A 24,044-nucleotide genomic window follows, 5' to 3' on the forward strand; every position below is an offset into this window, starting at 1 on the left:
TTAAGCCCGAGTAGCAAATTGGAAGCTTTTTCCAACGATAAGCTTTTGTTTTGTAAAGCTTGATTAACACGATCTATACTACTTAAAATTTGATTCCAAATATTAAGTAAGCAAAGAAAGTCAAAATTGATCAATTGAAGTAAATTTTTAGCTGTTGATTTTGTTTCCAAATTAAGTTCTGAGTCAGAAATATTTTGTAGTACCTTAAATACTTCTTTTATTTGGGAGTTCATGGCCTTAACAGCTTGTGCTTTTGAAGCCCATCTGGTATCTGAATGACCTTTCAATGAAATTTTTAATGTATCCATTAAAATTTTCCATCGAGTAGTTGATTTGACAAAAAACGTATATATTTTCTGAATCACATCGAAAAAAAATTGTACCTTAACATTAGCTGATGCTGCATGTACGCCACTTAAGTTAAGGCAGTGAGCAGCGCATGGAATGAATGTGGCTAAATTGTTTTTATTTAATATGACTGCCTGAACGCCATGGTATTTTCCTGACATGTTAGCTCCATTGTCATACCCCTGTCCCCGTACATTTTGTACATCAAGTTCATCAGCTTTTAATTTTGTTAATATTTCCATAGCCAACCCGTCCCCAGTTTTTTCCTCCGTGTTTATGAAATCTATAAAACTTTCTTCAACTGTAATTTTTCCATTGTCAATATCAACATAACGAATCACTTCAGCCATTTGTTCATTATGTGACACGTCGGGAGTGCAGTCAAACAGCAAAGAAAAATATTTTGCTTTTTTTATTTTAGATAATATTTTATTTCGAACTGTTTGTCCCAACAAACAGATAAATTCATTTTGTATTTTTGGAGATATATAACTGATAGCTCCCTTATTATGATTTAAAAGATGTTGTTTTAGAATATTATCATATTTGCTGAGTAATTCTATTAAATTTAGAAAAATACCAGAATGTTTATTTCCTACTGTTGTGCTCGATCCTCTAAATGCTAAATTATTTTTTGTGCAAAATAAAATTGCATCTAAAATTATACGAAGTATATGACGCCATCGATCTTTTTCTAGCAAAATCGCCATTTGTAATTTATCGTCAATGCATTGAGAGTTTTTCAACCTATTTTCAAGAGATTTCCATTGTAAGAAATGATTTCTATGATCAGCCGATTTCTCGTGATCTAAAATACGATTAATATTTTTCCAATCCAAAAAACCCTCGTTTGTACATGCAATACTTGCTGTTTTTAAGGTATTTGATTTAAATAAACAGCATGGAAAACAGAATACGGCTTTACTATTTTTAGAATAAATCAACCAATTTCTGTCTATAACTTCATTGTTCGGTAAAGTTTTTTTAAACCAATAAGGGGAAAATCGACGACCATCGTCAGACATAGATTTACTAAAATCAGCATCTTTACCTTGATCAAGTTCTTGCGTTACAAGGTAAACTCTAACGCTATCCGTAATTGGGGGCCAAGAAGGTGGATCGTTACAATTTATAAGTTGAAAAAATGATTCAAAACTAGTTGAAGAAGATGGGGTAGGTTCATGAATATCGGATGAAATATCCTGAATTATTTCACTTGATTTTATTGTAATAGAACTAACACAAGTTTCAATTTCTTCACCTACTAATATTGGCTTATTATGAAATGAGTCATTTGAATCACCGGAATTTTCTTCTGAAATAAAGATTAATGATTATGAATACTATTTATTTCTGAATAAATCTCGTTCTTGCAAACGTACATTTGGTACAACGGATAACGCACAAGGAACAGACAACAGTAACAATTATTTACGATAGACGGATAATAATTGACATAATATAGATAATGTATTATATAAAATCACCGAAATTGTAGAAATCGTTTAAATAATTATAAATACTAACTAGTAACTACATCTTTTCAGTGGCGATTTGAAAAGGCTGTGGCAGCGCCTCACAAAAAAAATCTTCTTTACGAAGTTTAATAATATGAATTATCATTTATTTTATTATAGTATAATATTATTCCGTGTTTATTACCAAAAATAGCGATAAACCGATAAGAAATGCACGAAATAACAATTACGTAAACCGTAAACAAACGCTCATATATTTTCAGCTTTTGGTACTACTTTGAAGAAAACCGGAGCAGTTTTACAGTTTTACTACCTTAACTTTTAATTAGAAAATAAACTAACCTTTATCTTCTTGATATTCTTTCAAGTTTGACACTAAGTCAACCGATTTTTCATCTGAAACAGAACCTTTAGAAAACCAGTCTTTCATTTGTTTTGACAATTGTACGTCTTCATTTGCTTTTTTTTTCTTAATACTTCGATTCTCTGCTCCACTTCGTTTCTTTTTATTATTCATTATTATTTTTTAATAGTTAAACTATCTGTATAGTTTAAAAACACATTAATTTAGTATAAATAATTTGTACCTGTTTCTTGTTCGAAAAAAAAATAGAAAGCTACACACTTGCCAAGTGATCAGCAAATACTAAGTCAAATTATTAAAATAGTAATAATTACACAAAATTTGTTCAATATTTATAAACTGATCTATCGTACGTATATCAACTGATATAATATAGATAATAGATATTAAGCATGTACGTCGATCGATTCGTCGATTAAACAGAAAATAAAGATAATAATATAATATAATATACTACTGTCTAGTGTCTACTATCAACAAAATACCCATATAACTAATAATGGTATACTATTCTTATCGGCGATCAACGTCGTCGTAATTTCGGGGAAAAAAAATAAACATTATGTTTACGGATTAGTGCGTAGCAATGAAAAATATTATTTTGACAATATTTTTTCATAAATTAATCATTTAATATTTTTGCGCCCCCCAGCATCAGGCGCCCAAGGCAAACGCCTCGCTCGCCTCACCCTAGTTACGGCTCTGTAAAAGATTATGCGCCAATTCGTTATCGGAAAAAAAATGTGAGGCTCAATTCGTTAAATAATAATCAAACAGCCGCAACTCAGTTGTCACCAAAAGAAAAATTTAGATCAGAAAGTTTTATTTCAGTAATTGATCAATTGGTGGTATCATTAACTGAAAGAATAGCTGCTTACAAAACAATTTGTCAACGTTTTGGTTTTTTAAATAAATTTGAAAAATTAGAAACTTCTGAGCTACAATCTGTTGCAAATTATCTTGTTAGCATTTACCCCAATGATTTAGAATCTTCACTTGGTAATGAATTGATACAGTTCAGTTCATTTATCAGAATATATATAGAAACGCGTAAAGATAATGAGCAATGGGAAATGTTTTTATATAGGATTATTGAAGAAAATAATTTGCAGTGTACATTGCCTAATGTAGAAGTAGTGTTGCGTATATATTTAGTTTTGATGGTGTCCAACTGTAGTGGGGAACAATCATTTTCTAAAATGAAGTTAATAAAAAACCGACTACGAACTTCGATGACACAAAGTCGACTATCAGGCCTTGCACTGCTAAGCATCGAAAGCGACTTACTACGATCATTGGATTTTTCACAAGTTGTTGAAAAATTTGCGGCGACTAAATCTCGCAAAGTTATCATATAAATATATTACGATAACCATTATTATTTAAGTTCTATATATAATATTATAACAATTGACAGTGCATACCTATTATAATCTAATAAATGTATTTACTATTTACTTATTTACTATCTTTATTATTTCATCACAACAAATCATTGTTTTTTCATAACCAAAATTCTATTATTAGGTTATTAAATATATTATGTACTTAATCGAAAAAAATATCTACTTCTAAAGGTGGGCCCAGGGCCCCCACATTCCTAAATCCGGCCCTGGTTATACGTTCTGTCAAATGTTTCGCGCATGCGTACAATGCAAAATATTAATTATTGTGATGTTATCTTGTTTGACAGTTAGCTTAAAAATTAAAATACTTTTTATATTTTTATTTTATTTATTGATTGACATTTTGAGATGGATTTGGAATTTTTCAACTCCTCGTCCTCTTCATCATCGTCCGACTCTGAATTTTTATTTGATAGCGACGACGAAGCATATTTTGAAGATAGAAGAAGACCGAAAAATCAGAATTATTTTGAGACTGTAGCAAGGTAAGTAAGCTTTTTATATAAATGTTCCTTGTTGAATATTTAACACATGGTAAGCAAACATCCCCCTCTCGGGTTTAAATTGTAACTTTTTTATTTTTCTAAAACCTAGGGGTAGTTTTGGTAAATTTGTTGCTGAATATTTATTTGGCAACTTAAATTATTAGTTTTTTTTTTTAGATACAATGACTTAGAGTTTTTAGAACATTTCCGTGTTAGACGCCACATTGCAAATAATTTGACCATACACTTTGAGGCCAGTCCGGAATTTAATGATACAACTGGAGGACATGGAAAAATACCTGCCTACAACCAAGTAAGTCACTATCAAGTTACTTATTTTCTCTAACCTTAAGTCCTAAGATAAGAGTTAAATTCTAATGTTGTAAATAGGATTTAAAAATTAATTTATAAAACTTATCTAAGACAGACCTTATCAATCTATTTGTATAAATAAAGGTGTTAAATTATGTATTAAATTTAAGATTAATTATTAAGTCTGTAAAATGAATTAATAAATTAAATTAAGAATTTTAATTATAATTATATTGTTTACAGATGCAAGCTGTTTGTGATCATAGAAATAAAATAAGAAGTGTATTTATCGGGTTTCCTGGGTCAGTCCTTGATGCCAGAGTTTTTAGGAGGTCACCATTAGCTACTAACTTGGGAATTCTATGTCAGGAGAATGTGATTCTTGGATATAGTGCTTATCCTTGCTTACGCAATCTTATTACACCATTCAAGGATAATGGTAGATTGAGCCGTCAACAAATTAACTTCAACAAAACACTATCATCATGTCGGTACGTTATTGAACATTGTTTTGGTTTGCTCAATCAGAAGTTTAGGCAACTTTACCACTGCAAGCTGCGCAAAATTGAGCATATAGTGCATTTCATCAGAGCTTGTTGTGTATTGCATAACTTGGCAATTGACGATGAATTTCAAATAATAATTGAAAATGAGGATGAAATTAATAATGGCGATGACATTCAACTGGATGATGACAATGCTGAAGATGTTCCTGAAGGAGCAACCTACAGAAACTATTTAATGCAAAAAATGTTTCCATAGCTTAAATAAAACAACAGTTAAATTTGTATGTTTTTTGTGTGTAGTTTTATTTATTTTATTAAGTAAAAGTCTAATTAATTTAGAATGTTTAATCAAAAATTAAGAAAATATTACATAACATTATATTTAAATTTGAGAATCTTTATTTCTTTCCTTGATTGTGGTTACAAATATTTAAACAATTTCATTAAAATTTACCATATATTTTATATCATTTAAAAAAAACAAATTCAGTCTGAATAATAATAAAATAAACCTCAAACACATTTCTTCGTGTACAAAACAAACTTATTAATACATAAATATTTAAAAAAACAAATTCAGTCTGAATAATAATAAAATAAACCTCAAACACATTTCTTCGTGTACAATTTATTATTTACTTGTGACCCAGTTAATTTTAGTTGAAATTCAGTGTTTAAGATCTCAGCAATCATTTCATACAAAATTTTGTAACTCCGAATTCTACTTCCTAAGTCTTTGTAGTTTTTACCATATTCATCAATCAGTCTGAGTGTCACATTTCTAGACCAATGTGTATATTTAACTGTGGTTAAATTTGAATTGCTTGGAGTCTGAGGAGGATTTCGCATCACAATCATTTCACTTAATTCTAAAATAAATTAAAATGTTTATAATTATATATACATAAGTTATGTAACATAACTAATATACTGAAGAGTACTGTGTTGTAATACTAAATAGTACAGAGCTCGTCATAATAGCACAAAACTGTTTTGTTTGTCTAACAATGGACATTTATGTTTTCAAATTAATTACATTTTACTAACCTGTATAAACCTTTTCCATTTTTTGATGTTGTGTTGGTTGTAGGTACCTACGTCGGACGTCTTGTACTCTTGTGTAGTAAATAGCAGTTAGCACGATTAATCGTGGTAAATGATAATAGTGATAATACAATTTTGGCGGCAAGTGATAAGAAATACCGTATAATTGATAAGCCACCTACGTTAACACAGTAATATACATTGGTATATGGTAATAACCACAACCGAAAACTTTTTCAGCCAAAAACTGTTCCAGCAGATCACTGGTTGCAAACTTGTTGTGTTAGACGCATGCGCGTTGATTTTATGTTGCTAACAAATATAACTAGTTACCAACACTATGCTGGAACAAACCTATTATTATTTATTAATAACCAAAAGGGTTTTATATTCATTTTAATTGTATCTTAAATAGGTATAAATGAATTCTTATTGATAGGTATTGCATTAAATAAAAAGAATCCAGTTCAGCAGTCTTGTTAAATATTTGAGTAAATGTATTTAAATATTTTTATTGTATTTAGAATACTTTTTAAATACTTCTCGAATAAAGTATTTTAAATACGGTCTTGGATGTATTTGTATCTGAGAATCAAATACTTTTATTAAATACTAAACCTATTTTTTTTTTTAATACACAATTATTTATTATCTTCTTTCAAACAATCATTCTGTGATTATTAACTTATCATAGAATTATACAATTTTTTATTTATAATATTTAAATATTTATTAATTATTACTAATTAGTAATTTTTATTTTATAACATTGATATTTTTTTAATCTAATTTATATTATACAAATGTTGTTTTCTAATTATTTAACATCTAACATTAATATTTTACTATGGCACAAATATAAAATATTATTTTATTAAATATATATTAATATATGAATTACAATAATAAATAATACCTAGCTCGTAAGTTGTGTGATAATATACCTATTGCCAATTAGCAATATAAGAATATAACACTACAATAGGTGCCAGGTGGCAAGTACTTAGTACCAGAACCTATCTGGAATTCTGGTATATGCACTATTATATGTATAAACTATTAACTATAACATAATATTATACACAGTTTGAATGAATCTCAATGGTCAAATTTAAAGTTAAAATATCAGAGAAAAAGTATTGAACCCAATAAGTTAAGAGTATTTGTATTTAAATACTTTCTAAGTACCTATTTGTATTTATTCTTAAATACTTTTTGAAAGAAGTACTGTAAATACTATTTAAGTACTTTTGAGATTGATGTATTTGTATCTCTATTTAAATACAAATTAAGAGTATCTTTTTACAAGATTGCAGTTTAGTTATTTTGATGGTTGAAAAAATAGTAGAAAATTGTAATATATTTTAAAATATTTAACATTGCTAACTATGTATTATTTGCTTGGCATTTTAAATTTTTAAAGCCTTAATGGCTAATACTTACATAATATTATTATTATTATCATAACATCTTATCATGTTAATATTCGTATAATAACAATTAATATATTGTATTTTAATTGTCCACTATTCCTAAATACCTAATTAACAGGACTATAACGCACGTTTTTTAACGGAACGTATAGTTCCGGAAAGTATACATATGTCCGATAAAATAACTGATACTGATCGAAAATACTAATTGGAACACAGAGAGACATGTCATATTATTGTGTACCAGGGCCTAAAATACTGTGGCCCCTGAAAATGAAAGTGTGTCCCCTAAATGACTAATGTGTGTCCCAAGTTTTATAACATGTTTTTAGTTTTAATTGCGGAAATAAGTTATAATAAAAAATTAGGAATTTCAACACAATTTTATCATAACTTCATTTCAAAATAAATTGAAAATCATTATCAGTCTTACACAAATATCGAGTGATAAGCATTTATATCTGATATCATACACTTTGGCGGGTCATTACATATTGTTCCACAAAACACATGTTCCTAGTTTCAATGGACTTTTGTTCCACAAAATTCTTTTTCAAACGTGGAGTTTTGTCTATAAATATAGTATGTGGGTATTTTAGAATTTTTGAACAACATAATATTATTATGATATTAGTGATTGTGATAGTAGTAATATTAATCATTATTCATTATTATATATTTTTAATTTATAATAGACGATAGTTAGTACCAAATATGGACAAGTATGTCATAAAAAAAAGAAAAACCAATAATGATTTAATACAAAGTAAGTTCATATTAATTCAATATTGTGTAGGTAGTGTGTACTGTAACCTACTAAAAAAATAACTAGTAAGAGCATTGTAATTTCTATTTTATAGCATATTAAGTTGTAATATTCTATTATGCCCATAGTGATTTATAATTTAGTATATTATAGCTCTACAGCATATTATAAATATGTATTGTTAAATGTAATATGTATTTATTTGAAGCCTAAAATATGTTGAAATATTTAAAAAAACTTTAAGTTAGGTATTATAATTTATAATTTATTATAAATTGGATTTTAAAGAATTGACTAGTTATTTTGTCTTGTTTAATAAAATGTTTAACTGGCCAAAGGATATACAAACATAATATAACCTTATACCAGTTTATTCAGTTTATTTAACTAACAAGTTAATAAACGATTTTTATAATGACTAATTTATTTAAGTCCTGATTTGAGTTTTCATTGTATTTTGTAGTTGGATTGTGTGCTAATGAGCCTACTGTAATATGACCCAAATAGTAGAAAAACAACAATTTATATTAGATCCATGTTTTGAAAAGTTACCAGTTACAAAGGGTAGAAAGATGTTAGGTGTATTTGTTACAGACAATCAAAAACTGCTTTATTGTTATGTAAGAAAAAAAATCATTTGCCTCCTGTCTGTTCTAAAAGTGGTTGTGCACCTCGAGCATCCAAACTAAAAAACATATTGAATCACATACGCATAAAGAATGTGTAAAAGTTGACCAATTGTCAAAATTATCTGTTTCTGAGGTACACAATAGTGTGTCCTCTGAAATTAGATGCATTTTAGGCCCTGCTGTGTACTGCAACTTGAATAAAAATATGAAAAACAATAATATTATAGGTAATAAACTATTCTTAATTATAATTTCCCGGTTTGTTTTTGTATTATTTTTGTTGTTTATTTCAAAAGGTTACTATAGATGAGGTAGTAAATCTTTCCCAAGTACGATTTTCTAACACTACATCAGCATTATGTTTATCATCTAAATTTTTACTCGTAGCATACACATATCGTGTTCACGCCAAGCAACACCCAGTGTATTTATTTCCTTTATCACCACTATCTAGTATCTTTTTTAAATTCTTACCGGGTTCATAATACTGATAGTCTGAAACATAAACTTCAACTAAAAGACTATTTATAAGGAAGTTTACAAATCCTTTACCAGTATTGTTTAATTCACACTTACGGGTTGAATGCGCCATCAATAACTGATTAACAATTGTAAATTCTAGTGAATTTATAAGAAATGAAAATGGATTTGATTGAACAGAAAGATAAATTAGATGTTATAAATGTAGATGTTCAGATAGTAAAAAAACCCTCAAGGCAAGGTTCGTTATTACCTGATACTATAAGAGCTATACTAGTGGGTCCTAGTTCATCAGGCAAAACAAATATAATGTATAATCTGATCACTCATGCAAACGGGTTAAGATTTGAAAATATTTATTTATACTCTAAAACCTCAATTCAGGAAAAATATGTTTTATTTAAAAAAATAATAGATGATATACAAGGTGCCAATTTTTTCATATTTACAAGCGCCGATAAGGTTATAAAACCGAACTTGACTAAAAAAAATTCTATTATAATAATATGTGGACCACAATCTGTTATCAGAGAATACTTCAGCATGTGCAGACATTCAGGTGCTAGCTCTGTATTTTATTTCGTCAATACCCAAACGGCTCCCGTCTATTGTTTATTATTCCCAAACGGCTCCCGTCAAAAAAGGTTTTACGAACAGGTCAATACCCAAACGGCTCCCGTCGAAAAAGGTTTTACGAACAGGTCAATACCCAAACGGCTCCCGTCGAAAAAAGTGGTAGAATACGATTCGGTAAGGTCACATTTTAAGACACACGATTTTACAATATTTTTATATATTTTTTTTATATTTTGTAATTATATTTTATTTTATTTTATTTATATTTTATATTTTATATATGTTACGGGCAAAGTGGAAAATTCTTATAAAGTATAAATAGTTATATGCTACGTCTATCCTTTGGTTAAACTCTAATGACATTTGATGTCAATGCACTATAATGTAGTAGTATCATAATCGCCAAAGCTTGTGTATATTATTTCGTCGTGTATATATGACTCGTATATCATCGATATCTAATCTATAGCATATTGGAAATATCGACCGATTATGCGATAATAGATAATGGATATGGCACACAATCGTGTCGGCTTGTGCAGTTCGTTTGAACTTCAGTCTGTTCACAATATCCGCCGCCGTCGTGTTGTGTGTATGTTCCGAGATGTCAAGTGAAATCCGTGAAAAAAAATGTATAGAACATTTTTGGTTTTCTTTTCACAAAAAACTCGCTGACGACGCGGAGCGTTGGAAATGTACAACACGTAGCTGTAAGGCTTATTTTAAGCAAAACAGTATTGGTGAAAGGTACGATGAACATCTGGACCATAACCACGAGCAATTAGATGTCAGTGTTTTAAGGAGGAGGGAGATTAGCAATAGCTTAAAGCGTAAAGCGCAAGAAAATTTGCACGAAAGGCCCGCGAAACTTCTCCGAAGTGAACTTGTACCTAATGATTTACATGTTTTGACCACACAAGATGTCAATGCTATTCGTAAGACAGTATATTATGCACGTTCAAAATTACTACCAAAATTACCTAAATCGACAGAGGAAGCGCAGGATGCTTTAGATAAAATTGGTATTAAGACTTTGACAGGCGAGAATTTTTTATTTCATAATGATACAGCTTCAAATATTGTTATTCTTACATGTAACACCAACTTGAACATTCTCAAGAATAGCCGTAGTATTTATGTTGATGGCACGTTTAAGTGTTGTCCAAAATTTTTTTACCAAATGTTTACCATCCATGTTTTACATAACGGATACTATCTTCCTCTGATTTACTGTTTTTTGCCTAATAAAACCTCGGTTACCTACGGAAAAGCTTTTTCAGCATTTTTTTTTATATTTTTATACATAATTTTTTTTTATATTTTTACATTATATTTTACATTTAATTCACAGAATATAATTTTTATAATTTAACCTTAAAAAACAACAACACATTTTTAACCACACCTCTTTAGAGACAGTCCTAAGTCTGTATGAAGTGGGAAGGAATTTGTGTTGTAAAAAACAGAATTACTACACGTATTTTACCTGATTGTAAAACTTTTTTCGATGGGAGCCGTTTGGGTATTGACCTGTTCGTAAAACCTTTTTTGACGGGAGCCGTTTGGGAATTAACCTTTTTGAAAACGGGAGCCGTTTAGGAAAATCGGGAGCCGAATGGGCTATGCCCTTTTATTTAGCACAAACATATTCTAAAACATCGAAACAGCTAATAAATAAGAGATAACTCAAACTTTTTAATGATACTGAAACAAGATGACACAAATTTACGACATATATTCAACGATCATTCCTCTGCAGATATGGATTTCTCAGAATTTCGGAAAATGGCACATTTTTGTTGGAATTACAGTGATTACGGGTTTATGGTTATCGATAAAACTCGGGAACTGAATGAAGGAAGATATAGATGTGGCTTCCATATGTTTATTAAAATAAAATAATTATATGTACCTATAAACACAGTAGTTATCTACATAGTGTTATCAATAGTCACACAATACAGTTATATTAAATTTATTATTTACAATGAGCAAAGAAAAACTTTTGTTAGAAAATTTAATAGCATGGAATAGCAATTTAAATCATGGAAATGAAACGTGGGGTTATAGATTCTGACAACTATTTCCGAGAAGCATTTAAACCAATAATGGAACCACTGTGTGCACGAACAGAAAAAAATACATTATGCAACTCACAGCCTACTGAACTAAAAAATACAGAGGCCCTATGTGTAAGTGATAACGATAATGGCGATGAATTAAATTTATCATTTGAGAATTTTTTGGATAATAAACGTCCTAAATCGATTCGATATGATAAATCCTATAGTATGCATTATCCCATATAGCAGAGAAATATTTTATGTATATTTCTTGTATATCCATTATGAAATAAGTATATCTGTATAACATCTAAAATAAGGCCATCGAAAATATATTGATATACAAGAGATATACATTATATGTCTTATGAACGGTAAATGGTAATCCCCTGGATATCTTAAATCAAACATCATATTATCAATATGCGTAGAATATCCTCTGTATATGCTTAAACATCTAATAAATATCCAAAGAATAATGATTGGTTATTCAAATTGCAACATCTATAAAACATACGTCCAATATATATGTATACAAGGATATTCATTATATATCTTTTTGTTTATATACAATAGACATTGCTTATATTATTATTATTATACTGTTTGGATTTTTGTGAAATAATTAAAAATAGTTTTGGTGAATATATAATATAATACCTAATATAATTAGGTAATATGTTTATTTTTTTTAAATAATTCTGACATTTCTTAGAATAATATAAATATTTAACAAAAGAGTAATAATTATATATTTTTTTAAATAATAATAACACATCAAAACTTTAAAAATTGAAATAAAATATGAATTTTTATAAGAATATAAAAATATCAAAAAGTAATATTAAAAAAAACTTAATATAATAAAATTGTTTGTATTTAACAGCTGTATATAATAATAAGGTATAATATATATAAAAAAAAACAAATAAAAACAATATTATATAGTGACCTTTTAAATCTGTTGATTTATTTAAATACGAATAATAATATGACAAAACAAAAAAAATGGTGAAACCCAAATACATTATTTACCCTCAATTCTTCCTTTTGCACTTGTTAGCCATTTAGCAATTGAAGTTATAATTTCATCGTCATTAGAAGCATTATACTTGGACTTTTTTACAGCATCTATAATACAATATTAACACATTTAATGTAAAGTGTATAACACTTATTAAAAATGTTTATATTTAAAGTTATTTTTCAAAATTGCCTTTTACCGTTTTTGATCAAATTAAGATTTTTAAGAAGCAACTATAATAACTTTAATAAAAATTAAAAATTCATTTATGGTACATATTTATCATTATATTTATTAGGTAGGTATTAGGTATTGTTAAATTATTATGTTAACAAAATAAATCAAAAAATTATAAATTCTTCATAAAAGATGGCAAATGAAATATACTATATAATAATAATAAATATTAAGTTTAGGAAAAATGTTAAGTAGTTTTGTTTCAAAACAGGGAATTACTATTTGCTCTTTCCAAACTCAACTTTTATTAGGAAAATTTTGCAACAGATGTATAAAAATTAAAAAAAAATTCTAAATATTATTTTTTTTTTAAATTTTGATTATATAGCATTTAAGTTAAGACAATTAAACTTTTATTTGAAAGATATATTTTATGAAAAGAACCATTACCTATTTTAGGTTTAAATATCATAAAAATAATTAGCAAATATAAATTATCTAAGCAATTCATAGAATAAAAAATGTTTAATATTTGTTCAATAACATAAATTATAATCTTACCAAAGATTAATTTGTTAATAGACAACAATGAAAAATTATTTTTGTTCCTTAAACCATAATATGTATACTGCATTAACAATCTATCATCAAAAACATTCTGCATTATCTTATAAATTATATTTTTTAAAGATTTTCCGCCAATTCTAGCTAGTTCGCATACCTATTAAATGAAGAATATTTATGAAAGATTACATTGTGTAGTTACATTGTGTACAGAGGGATCACATACAACTTGTTTTTTAAAATTCATGTCAGTTTGTATTTTGTCTTCTAAATTATTAAGTCCTTCGTTATCTAAAATTGGCCAACTTGATATGAAATAATCGACTTCGTTATTATTATAAATGAACTCATCTTGTGCACTTCTTGAGATTTTTGATGATGATTTTATATCCAACAACATTTGCTCTATATTTTGCTGCTTATCACTTATTCTTGTTACTTCTGTTTTTAAATAGGCCAAATAATTCAAAACTGTTTTTTCAAAACCTATCAAAAAATTTATATTTTGATAAATGTACCAACAATTAATTTAGTGGAGTTATTAAATTGTCTAGTACTATTATTATTGTAATAAACTCTTACCTGTAGTATGTATCGATGGAGAGATTACAGCCAATGACGGCTGTAAACTATGAAATGGAGAAGAACCAATTGAATTTAGTTCATGCTGTGTGCCATGTAGTTGAACATCATTAATATTTTTCAAACCTATATGGATTACAAAAACGATTTTATAGTATACATAAGTAGGAAAAAATAATTACAATTCACTTTCTAAACGTCCAATTATTTATATACAGGTAATTCAATTTATTTTATAGTTAAGGCGATTGGAAGCAGCGTATTTATTTCACGTTTTGGACCTAAAAGCCTGACAAGATTACGCACACTTAAAATGATCATATTTTAATTCTGTAAAAAGATTTGAGTTTATCGACCTTTTTTCTAGGTTATTGTGGAAATCGATTTTTGATATTTTTTTAAAAATTATTTTTAAATCATTTTTGAGTTTCTAAATTTTTTTTTAATTTTTAGATTTACTTAAGTGTCTTTTTTAATAATGTTAAACAGTTATTCTAAAATTGACTTCCACAATAACCTAAAAAACACAATGACAAGTACAAATATTTTTACAGAATTAAAATACGATCATTTTGAGTTGACGTATTTTTGTCAGGCTTTTAGGTCTACATTGATAGAAATTAGTTTCCTTGTCGGAACAAAATATTTTATTTCATCNTAAAGACAATAGAAATTTTAAATTATATACTAATAAGTAATAACCTGTTGAGCTGCTTTAGTTTCCATTCTTTTATTACGATTTGTAGTTGACGTAGAGACTTCATCACCTTGAATAAAATGACATGGCAAGTTTAAGGTTGGAATGGCATCAGGTTTTAATCGGCGCCCTTTAGGAGTGTAGCCTAAAAGTTCAGCTTGTAAATTACGAACGTAATCATCATTTTTAAAATGATCTGAACATATGAATGATGAGCTAGGGTTCCACTTATCCGCACGTTTACATTTGTGTATCCACTGTTTCTGATAAAACAGGTCCTTTGGAAACCTAAATATAAGACATATTTTTAAACCATAAAATTAGATGAACTATAGGTCTAGTATAGGGAAATTTAAAAAGTAGTATATTAATTTCTTATTTCGGATATAAAGTAACTTAATTACATTTAAGGTATTCATTGAATAATGAATTTAATTATAATATATAATTTAGACAACTAATTGTACACCGTGTACACTAAAATGGTTAAATATTTATATCTTTAGGTAATAGGGGTTTCTACTGAAGCTGTATTAAAATAAACACTAAACAGCCATTAAAAATTACCTCAAAACAAATGTATTATGAGTAAAAAAGTGAATAAACATTTAATATAAGTAATAATATTATATATTCAACTATGATATTATAAACTTTAAATTTATAAAATTGATAAATACCTATTGATATCATAATACACTCAAAAAATGTATTAATTTCATTGTATTTGCCAAGTTTTTTTAAATTAATCAAAGTTGGTGAACTTTGATTGACTGTAATTATATTATTATTGTTATAATAGCTAGATTGAATACAGTAATAATATAAAAATCAAATGTATTTACCTGTGGAATGAAATATCAGTTCTCCCTTCATTTTTCGATTTTGCAGAATAATTAACGCAAGTAGATACCGCGCAAACAGAACCACCTTTAGGTTTATTTGTTTCATTCGTAGCCATAATTATTCAAATTAAAACACTATTTATTTAAATAAATAAACGAAGCGAAAGTACGAAACTAGGTACATAAAAACATAATATGAAACACTTGTCATCGTTTATAGTTTGTACGACGATGACGTCACAGCGTCATTTTCTCCCACTCCTGTTTTTTCGATATTTTCAAAATGAGGCAACCTGTATAATCTATAAACCTTGTATATAATATACGTCATATCAAGTTCTAAAACGAAAAGGTTAGCCAGTTATCATGATATTTTCTGATTGGCTATTGTCCGTGACCCGTGTGTCATATATGCTAGATCAAAAGAGCGGTTTTCATACAATACGTCTTGTTATCAATAATCTATATTCTATCTCATATGATTGCCCGAGCGTTATGCTTGAGCTGTCTCGTTTGTTGTTTCTGTATTATTGTTACAGACTTACAGTGTAAATTGTGAATTTTGGACTCGTGCTTAAAATTTCAAAAGCTTAAAGATTATTATCTATTTTTTAATTTTTGAAAAACGCTATTGTTCTGTTTAGAACAGTATGAGTAAAATAACAAAAACAAAAAAAACATTACACCAATATTTCACTAAAAAATCGACATCTCCTGGCAAAGATGAAACAAATGATACAATCGTCAGCAATGGTAAGTTGCTAAAATACTTTATACTGTTCTGTGTTATAACTAATTATACTAAAATGTATTATGTACTAATATTAAATTGTTTATGTTTAATTTGTTTATTTTGTTAGATGTACGATCAGAAACATTCATTGAACAATCCTGTCCTGATGATCTATTACATGCAAGTTCCTCAACTTCAGTTACAATAACAGCTATAGAATCTACTGGTACAATTGCAGAAACTTGTTATATACCTACTTAAACAAATAAATATATTTGTTTATTTTTTTCATACTTTTTTAGAACAATCTCACCAACATTTGCTCAAGCCAGATGCTACTACTCTAAATACACAAAACGAGCCATCCGGTATATATTATTTATAGTTATACAGCATTAATTTACATGGAAATAAATGTTTGTGTCATTGTTGTTGGTCGTTGGATATACTTACCTATCCAGGTTTTTTTTTTTGTGGACATAACTTGCTAGTTAGACATTTATGTGCAAATAGTTATTGAGGTATGAATAATAATGTAACGGGTAAGTACCCACTACTCAGTGTTAAGTAAATTATTAATAAAGTACAAATACCAGTGGACAGTGGCGTTTTTCTATAAATATGTGTAAACTGTATTACTTAATCATTGTGTAACTTCATGCATTACCTAACTGCTTTACTTAACTAGTAGTTAATGCTTTATATATAATGTAGTTAAATATATAAACATTCAATGCATGTATATATTATGTAGTATTTTAGTTATTTATTTGTATTAAGATTATAAAAAATTGATCAGTTTTGTTGAATAACACATTTGGCGCCTATTTCTTTAACTTAAAATGAATATAATATGAAATATAAAGGACTCTATTATTAATGATATTCAACAAGCCATTATTTTTAGCATAATTGTAGATGAAACACAAGATCTTGCTAGACACGAACAAGTGTCAGTATGTGTAAGATATGTTTCGAAAACATTGGAACCTCATGAAGTATTTTTAGGATTTTATCGAACAGCATCAACAGATGGAGAGTCATTAACTACTTTAATAAAAGAAGTAATCTTATCAAATGGTTTGAGTATTAACAACATAAGAGGCCAATGTTATGATGGCGCTGCATCAATGCGTGGCTCTTACAGTGGGGTCCAGGCAAGAATTCGTGATGAAAATAAACTAGCTGTATACGTTCATTGTTACGCTCATATTCTTAACCTATGTCTTGTAGATCTTTCTAAAGTAATACCTCATGTGAGAAACACATTTGGTACTCTTCAATCATTGTATTCATTTATAGGTGCTTCATCAAAACGATACAGTATTTTTGAACAAATAATGTTAGAAACATCTTCTAATGGAAAAAATAAATTAAAATCCTTAAGTGACACACGGTGGAATTGCCGCATAAAATCAATAAAAGCAGTTATTAAAACATTGCCAGTTATACTAAAAACATTAGAAACAATTTCAGAAAATGACTCTTTACATGGATCAGATGCTAGTAGTTTATTGAATAATATTCAGACATTTCAGTTTGTATTTTGTTTGTACACTTTAAATAAAATAATGGAACAAACTAATATACTTTCAAAGTATTTACAATCTCCATCGATAAATTATGCCACAGTCAATATTATGTCACAGAAAATTATTGATGAATTAAATGAGTATCGCTCTGAAAATGCATTTAATGAAATTTGGAAGGTCACGCAAGTCAATAGTTATGATTTCCTATCACCTAAGATGCCTCGCAAAAGAAGTTTACCAGTTAAAAAAATTGGTGGTGGTTCAATTCATCCAGAGTTTACAGATGTCAAGGATTTTTATAGAATAGAAATGTATTATTTAATTCTTGACACAATCACACAAGCAATAAAAGACAAGTTTAATGAAAATGATTTAAAGATTTTAAACTCAATAAACAACATTTTAGTTAATGAGAATCCTGATTTATCTGATATTCAGGAAGTTAGTGCAGTATATAGATTTGATGTAAATGAATTGAAGTCTGAAATAATTATTTTCAATAGAATGTTTATCAGTTTGAAAAAAGAAGTTAACTTTGAAAATAAATTAGCATATATAAAAAAAGTTGAAGTTGGGAGTGGTTTCCCTATATTAGTAGATGTATTTAAATTATTTTTGACTATACCAATGAACAGTGCATCGTGCGAAAGAAGCTTTTCGTGCTTAAGAAGATTAAAAAATTACTTAAGAACAACCATGGGCCAAACAAGATTAAGTGACTTAGGTTTATTATATATACATAAAGATAAAGAAGTAAATAAAGATGCAGTTATCGACGAATTTTGTGCTGACAACAAACGTCGAATTAATTTAAAATAAATATTTGAGTACTGATACATTTAATATATGTTTGTATCTAATGTTTTCTAATGTATATAATTTGTTTTTAATTAATGTAACAGTTAAAAAAAATAATATAGTTCAATCAAAATTTTAAATATACATATGCATTTTTATTGTACAAAATAAAGATTAAACCTATAAAAATTATTTTTTCACTTTCTAAAAATAAACTTTGCTACCCTAGAATTTGGACTCTAGTGACGCCCATGTGCTTGCAGTCTGCAGTATTAATTTGATTTCTAAAGAGGTAATTACAGAGGATGACACTATTAAATTTTAATAGTTTACTATATATATTATAATTTTTTTTAAATATAAGTGGATATTTATTATTTAATCAATGACTCCACAATAGTGTTAGTAGGAGAATTAGAACTTCTTGTTTTCCTTATTTCAACTGACTTCGACTATACGCACTTGACAGTATTTAAGAGTTTACTAATTTAGACATCAAAAATCAAAATACAACCGATTTCAATACAAATATAATACCTATAATAACTTTTTAGTACCGTCGTCCATCTTTATGCTATCGCTAATCGCTATCTCAAGCACCTATCTGTGGTCTGTGGGTGGTAGGCCTATATTGATTTAATAATAATACACATTTTAAATTGTCTTAATATTTCAGGGGGGCTANTATCAGGTTTCAGATTTAGTTGCACCGGTTGCTGTTGGTGATGAAATTATTTGTAGCAATTACTTACAAAAGTATGTATTATAAACTAGGTACAATAAGTTGTAAAAAATGACGAATAATTTACATTATATTTGTATAACAGACATGATAATCAAACTCAGATCGAGGTTGAAAGAAAAAATATAAATTCTAATACCGGCGAAAAATCATTAAATAATATAATTCCTGTCGAGTAAGTGTTGGAGTAATTTTATAAAATTGAAAATTAAAATTAAAAATAATTTATAATTTTTAAAGGGTGAAATGTAGTGGTCGACGTTTAGTTGATATAATGTTTTTATTTGATGCCATTAAAAATATTGAACACCACCCATTCGACTGTACTTTCAAAAACTTAATGTTGGTAAAAGAAATCAGAAATGGATTTTTTTCTGAATTCGTTTTTATGTGTAATTTTTGTAACAAACAAGAAATAATTACAAATGAAAATCGCGCTAGTATGCCTGTAAATTCGGCAATGGTGGCTGCAATCGTAAATACTGGCCAAGGGTATACACAACTAGACACATTTTCAGCTTTTTTAAATATGCCTAATAAGAGTAATCCGTTATATCAAAAAATTCATAATGACTTAATTAAACACACCGAGAACACAGCTATAGAAGCAATGGAAATGGCTGGTAAAGAAGAGGCTAGACTTGCAGTGGAAGAAAATAACGTAAATGAAAATGGAATACCACTAATTACGGTTGTAGCCAGGGCCGGCGCAAGAAGTATTGGCGCCCTGGGCGAAACCATGTTTTGGCGCCCTTACCCCCCCCCCCCCCCCCCACCTAGTTTGAGTAGTAGTAAAATTAAGTTTTTTAGTAAGTTAAATACAATTAGTATGTATTTTGTATCATAATTTTAAACTTTATTACCTGATCGTACAATATTGTAAAAAGGTTACACATATTATTTTATTAACTTATAAAATTGACGCATTGCGTAAAAGAAAAAATTAAAAATAAAAATAATATTAATTTTAAACTTATAACTATAATCAATATTAAAACTTAACTTTTCTAGCTTTTAATTCAGAAAACTGTTTGATTGCTTCTTCATAATTTACTTTATCGGCTAAATCATTTTCAATTGACAAAATTGCTAATGAAGAAAGTCTATCATCTGTCATCGAGGAGCGCAAATAAGTTTTTATTAATTTAAGTTTAGAAAAACTTCGTTCACCGGAAGCTACAGTAACTGGAATCGTCAGCAATATTCTTAGAGATATCCATGTGTAAGGGAATACATCAACTAATTTCATATCGTGTATAAACTGGAGCGCTGATTTAGGTGATCCTTTGCCAATTGGTAAAAGTGTGCTCAGATGTTTAAGTTCACTGTAAAGCTCTACGGAATTTATATCAGCACTATCTCCTTCCGAGAGTGCTCCATGCAGATCTTTACAGCATGCCAAAAGATGTTCAGAAGATGGTAATTTTTCTAAATTGTACAGAAACCCCCATAATTGCTTATGGTTTTCAAATTGAGTAAATATTTCTTTGATAGATTCTCTGACTGTGTCTACAAGAGTGTAGAAAAAATCTCTTTTAAAACGTTCTTCGGCGCCAATCGAAAAATCTTGATCGTTGTTTTCATCAAAAAAAGTTTTCTTACGTCGTACTCGTACTTCTTTTATGATTGGGTCTATACCTAATGACTCTGCTATTTCTTTTGAAGAGTTTGACGCATCTGCGTACCCTGTTTCTCGATACTTGTTAATATATTTGACACAATTATCTAATAATGAAGAAGCCATTTCTATATCCATTGTAAACCCTTGCATAGATTTACTTACAATATATACTTGAAATAATAAATCATACCAAACATTTAATGAAATCAATACCTTGAAGTCAAGTAATTGATTTACTAAACTGCTGGCTTCATTTCTTGTACCAGCATCTGCCTTAGATGATTCCGCCACTTCAATTAATGCATCGTATACTTCTTTGGTTTGATATCGAATTGCTTTTACACTGTCTATGCGACTCTCCCAACGGGTTGTACACAATGGCTTAACCGTCAAGTTAGGTAAGTGTGATTTTAGTACTTGCCAACGGTAAACAGAAGCCGAAAATAAAACAAATATCCGTTGTACAATTCCAAAAAGTGTGATCGATTCTTTGGATTGCGAAGCTGCGTCAGATATAACGAGATTAAGAGAGTGACAACCACAGGGCATAAATGCCGCTTTAGGGTTTAAAGCTAAAATTATTGCTTGAACTCCTTTTTTATGACCTTTCATATTCGCGCCATTGTCGTAACCCTGACCACGACAGTTCATTATATCAAGCTTGTTTTCTCTTAGCGTCTTAAGCAATAACTCAGTAAGGCTTTCTCCAGTAGATTCACTAACTTCTCTAAAACCAATAAAATGCTCAGCTACTTGTAAATTGCCATTATTTTCGTCCACAAATCTTATAGTAAATGACATTTTTTCAGAATGGCTGACATCAGGAGTACAATCTAATATCACAGAAAAATATTTTGCGTCCTGTACTTTTTGCTGAATGGTTTCTAAAACTTTGGAGGCCATTAGATTTATAAGTTCATTTTGAATATCCTTACTGCAATAAGTTATATTGAGTTTTTGTGTAGTTATTCGATTTAAATGTTCTTTCATATAATTGTCATATTTTCCTAAAAGTTCTACTAACCCTAAATAGTTTACATTATTTCTTTCAAATAGTTTATCAGACGATCCTCGGAAAGCTAGATTGTGTTTGGACAAGTATAAAGTTATAGATATTAACCTTTCTAAAATACTTTTCCAATGTTGAACTTCTGTATTCATTACTCGTTGCAGGTCATTATCAATACATCTACCAAGTTTTAATCTTAATTCACATTCGTGCCACTTTTTGTATGCAGTAAAATGCTCAGGTGATTTTTCATGAGAATTAAGTGTTGTTGTCATATGTTTCCAGTCATTATTGCCTATTGTGGATAGTGTACTATGAGAACTATTAAAAAGTTTGCAACAAAAACAAAACACCCGATCAATGCTTTTAGAATATACAAGCCATCGTCTTTTAACTTTTTCATTGTTGTCTAATTTTCTTATTTTGTATATTTTAGAAAAATGACGATTATTTTCATCTTTGGGAAAAATGTCATCATTTATTTCACGTGGTCCCATCTTAATAACTATGTCTATAAAGTTATTCTGTCTGTTATCTGGCCATAAATTTGGGTCGAATAAATCAGGTTGAGAAATAAATGCAACGGATTTGGAAACATCGGTGACCGGTTTATCGCTTATCTCAACTGTTTTGTTCGCAAGTGCACTATTACTACTATTTATGTCAATATCAATATTATTATCATCACAAGGAAAATATGTTAAAGTAGGAGAGGTCAACGTTTCTTCATTATTATGTTTTATAGGAGTCTTAGAAATATTTTCATCTATACTATTTATTGATTCATTTTTAGCCTCTGATGTCGAAGTAGATGTTTCATTATTATGTTTTACAGGAGTCTTAGAAATATTTTCATCTATATCATTTATTGATTCATTTCTAGCATCCGATGTCGAAGTAGATGTTTCATTATTATATTTTACAGGAGTCTTAGAAATATTTTCATCTATATCATTTATTGATTCATTTCTAGCATCCGATGTCGAAGTAGATGTTTCACAGGTTCCACTATTACTATTAAAATATTTGTTCATAATTTTTGCATTTTTTTCTAATTGTAATTGAGCTTGAGCTCTACGCTTTCGATACTGGGCTCCTGAAGGTTTATCTTTTTTTGGCGGCATGGTATCAATTATTTTACCTACAATTATTTAATTATTTATATTTGAATATTTAGGTTAAAAAAAATAATATTTTATGATAAAATGTAAAAGAAGAGAAGACTTTTATTATAAAATAATATTATAATATCATATTAAATTGATAGATACTACGAAAACGTGTTTAAGTATTTTTAGTGGTGTATTGGTAAATATATTTATGGGTAAACGTACCAATAAAATATGTATGTAGGTTGTAGGTAACCTAAACGATCAAATTATATCATCGTATATATTATATAACGTTATTGCAGTTCAATTAATACATAGTTTTTAACATTATTTTATTAATTTTTTTATAATGTAACAATATAAAATAAAACAAAATCAACTCGAATGTCAAAAAAATTAAAATAATAATATCATTATTATTATAGGTACCTACCTACAATCTATAGAATTTTCCACAAAGATATTTTGTATTCAATATTGGGTTTTCTAAATTGAACTTAAAGTCTTAAAAGTTAAAATACGTTAAACACAACGCATATTGTTATATAACTTATATTCAATACCTTCTTCAATTGATAAATAATTCATTAATACATAATAACGAATAACGTTTTTTTCCTATATGAACTAGTACTATTAAATAAATTTTAAATCTTATTTGGTTTTCTGGTTATTTTGGAAGCGTATACCCGTAAAATAAGATTTTACATTGGGTATA

The 24,044-nt window shown here is 28.3% G+C and overlaps 5 protein-coding genes across 5 annotated transcripts; 1 reads left to right on the forward strand and 4 right to left on the reverse strand.

Annotated features, from left to right (window-relative positions):
• Positions 1 to 203: 203 nt before the first annotated feature.
• Positions 204 to 2,343, reverse strand: LOC111026964 (zinc finger MYM-type protein 1-like; the record flags this gene model as incomplete). Its single annotated transcript, XM_022305157.1, has 3 exons — positions 2,169 to 2,343; positions 929 to 1,663; positions 204 to 754 (listed from the first exon to the last, which is right to left on the reverse strand). Coding segments are annotated over exons 1-3 (1,461 nt in total), but the record flags the coding sequence as incomplete, so codon positions are not given.
• Positions 2,344 to 12,917: 10,574 nt separating this feature from the next.
• LOC111026963 lies at positions 12,918 to 14,133 on the reverse strand (the record flags this gene model as incomplete). The annotated part of the gene is made up of 3 exons (XM_022305156.1): positions 12,918 to 13,021; positions 13,653 to 13,812; positions 13,882 to 14,133. Coding segments are annotated over 3 exons (516 nt in total), but the record flags the coding sequence as incomplete, so codon positions are not given.
• Positions 14,134 to 14,718: 585 nt separating this feature from the next.
• LOC111026965 (THAP domain-containing protein 4-like) lies at positions 14,719 to 15,895 on the reverse strand. The gene is made up of 3 exons (XM_022305158.1): positions 15,780 to 15,895; positions 14,940 to 15,222; positions 14,719 to 14,754 (listed from the first exon to the last, which is right to left on the reverse strand). Exons 1-3 carry the CDS (start codon positions 15,893 to 15,895, stop codon positions 14,719 to 14,721), a joined length of 435 nt encoding a protein of 144 aa, XP_022160850.1.
• Positions 15,896 to 16,502: 607 nt separating this feature from the next.
• Positions 16,503 to 18,863, forward strand: LOC111026966 (zinc finger MYM-type protein 1-like). The gene is made up of 5 exons (XM_022305159.1): positions 16,503 to 16,532; positions 16,640 to 16,710; positions 16,815 to 16,880; positions 17,420 to 18,400; positions 18,548 to 18,863. The coding sequence occupies exons 1-5, from the start codon at positions 16,503 to 16,505 to the stop codon at positions 18,861 to 18,863; spliced, it is 1,464 nt and encodes a 487-aa protein (XP_022160851.1).
• Positions 18,864 to 20,575: 1,712 nt separating this feature from the next.
• Positions 20,576 to 23,338, reverse strand: LOC111026968 (zinc finger MYM-type protein 1-like). The gene is made up of 4 exons (XM_022305160.1): positions 23,304 to 23,338; positions 23,048 to 23,228; positions 21,469 to 22,963; positions 20,576 to 21,375 (listed from the first exon to the last, which is right to left on the reverse strand). Exons 1-4 carry the CDS (start codon positions 23,336 to 23,338, stop codon positions 20,576 to 20,578), a joined length of 2,511 nt encoding a protein of 836 aa, XP_022160852.1.
• Between the last annotated feature and the right edge of the window lie 706 nt (positions 23,339 to 24,044).

Source organism: Myzus persicae, unplaced genomic scaffold, assembly GCF_001856785.1.
Source record: "Myzus persicae strain clone G006 unplaced genomic scaffold, MPER_G0061.0, whole genome shotgun sequence".
NCBI lineage: Eukaryota > Metazoa > Arthropoda > Insecta > Hemiptera > Aphididae > Myzus > Myzus persicae.

Coding starts and splice junctions, on each gene's coding strand:
- LOC111026965 (XM_022305158.1), bottom strand. CDS start 15,895: ATGGCTACGAATGAAACAAATAAACCTAAAGGTGGTTCTGTTTGCGCG. Junction 15,223..15,779: donor ACTGATATTTCATTCCACAG/GTAAATACATTT, acceptor TCTTATATTTAG/GTTTCCAAAGGACCTGTTTT. Junction 14,755..14,939: donor AAACTAAAGCAGCTCAACAG/GTTATTACTTAT, acceptor TGTGTTTTTTAG/GTTATTGTGGAAGTCAATTT.
- LOC111026966 (XM_022305159.1), top strand. CDS start 16,503: ATGAAACAAATGATACAATCGTCAGCAATG. Junction 16,533..16,639: donor TGATACAATCGTCAGCAATG/GTAAGTTGCTAA, acceptor TTATTTTGTTAG/ATGTACGATCAGAAACATTC. Junction 16,711..16,814: donor ATGCAAGTTCCTCAACTTCA/GTTACAATAACA, acceptor ATACTTTTTTAG/AACAATCTCACCAACATTTG.
- LOC111026968 (XM_022305160.1), bottom strand. CDS start 23,338: ATGCCGCCAAAAAAAGATAAACCTTCAGGAGCCCA. Junction 22,964..23,047: donor AAAATATTTCTAAGACTCCT/GTAAAACATAAT, acceptor AATATTTCTAAG/ACTCCTATAAAACATAATAA. Junction 21,376..21,468: donor ATCATCTAAGGCAGATGCTG/GTACAAGAAATG, acceptor TATTATTTCAAG/TATATATTGTAAGTAAATCT.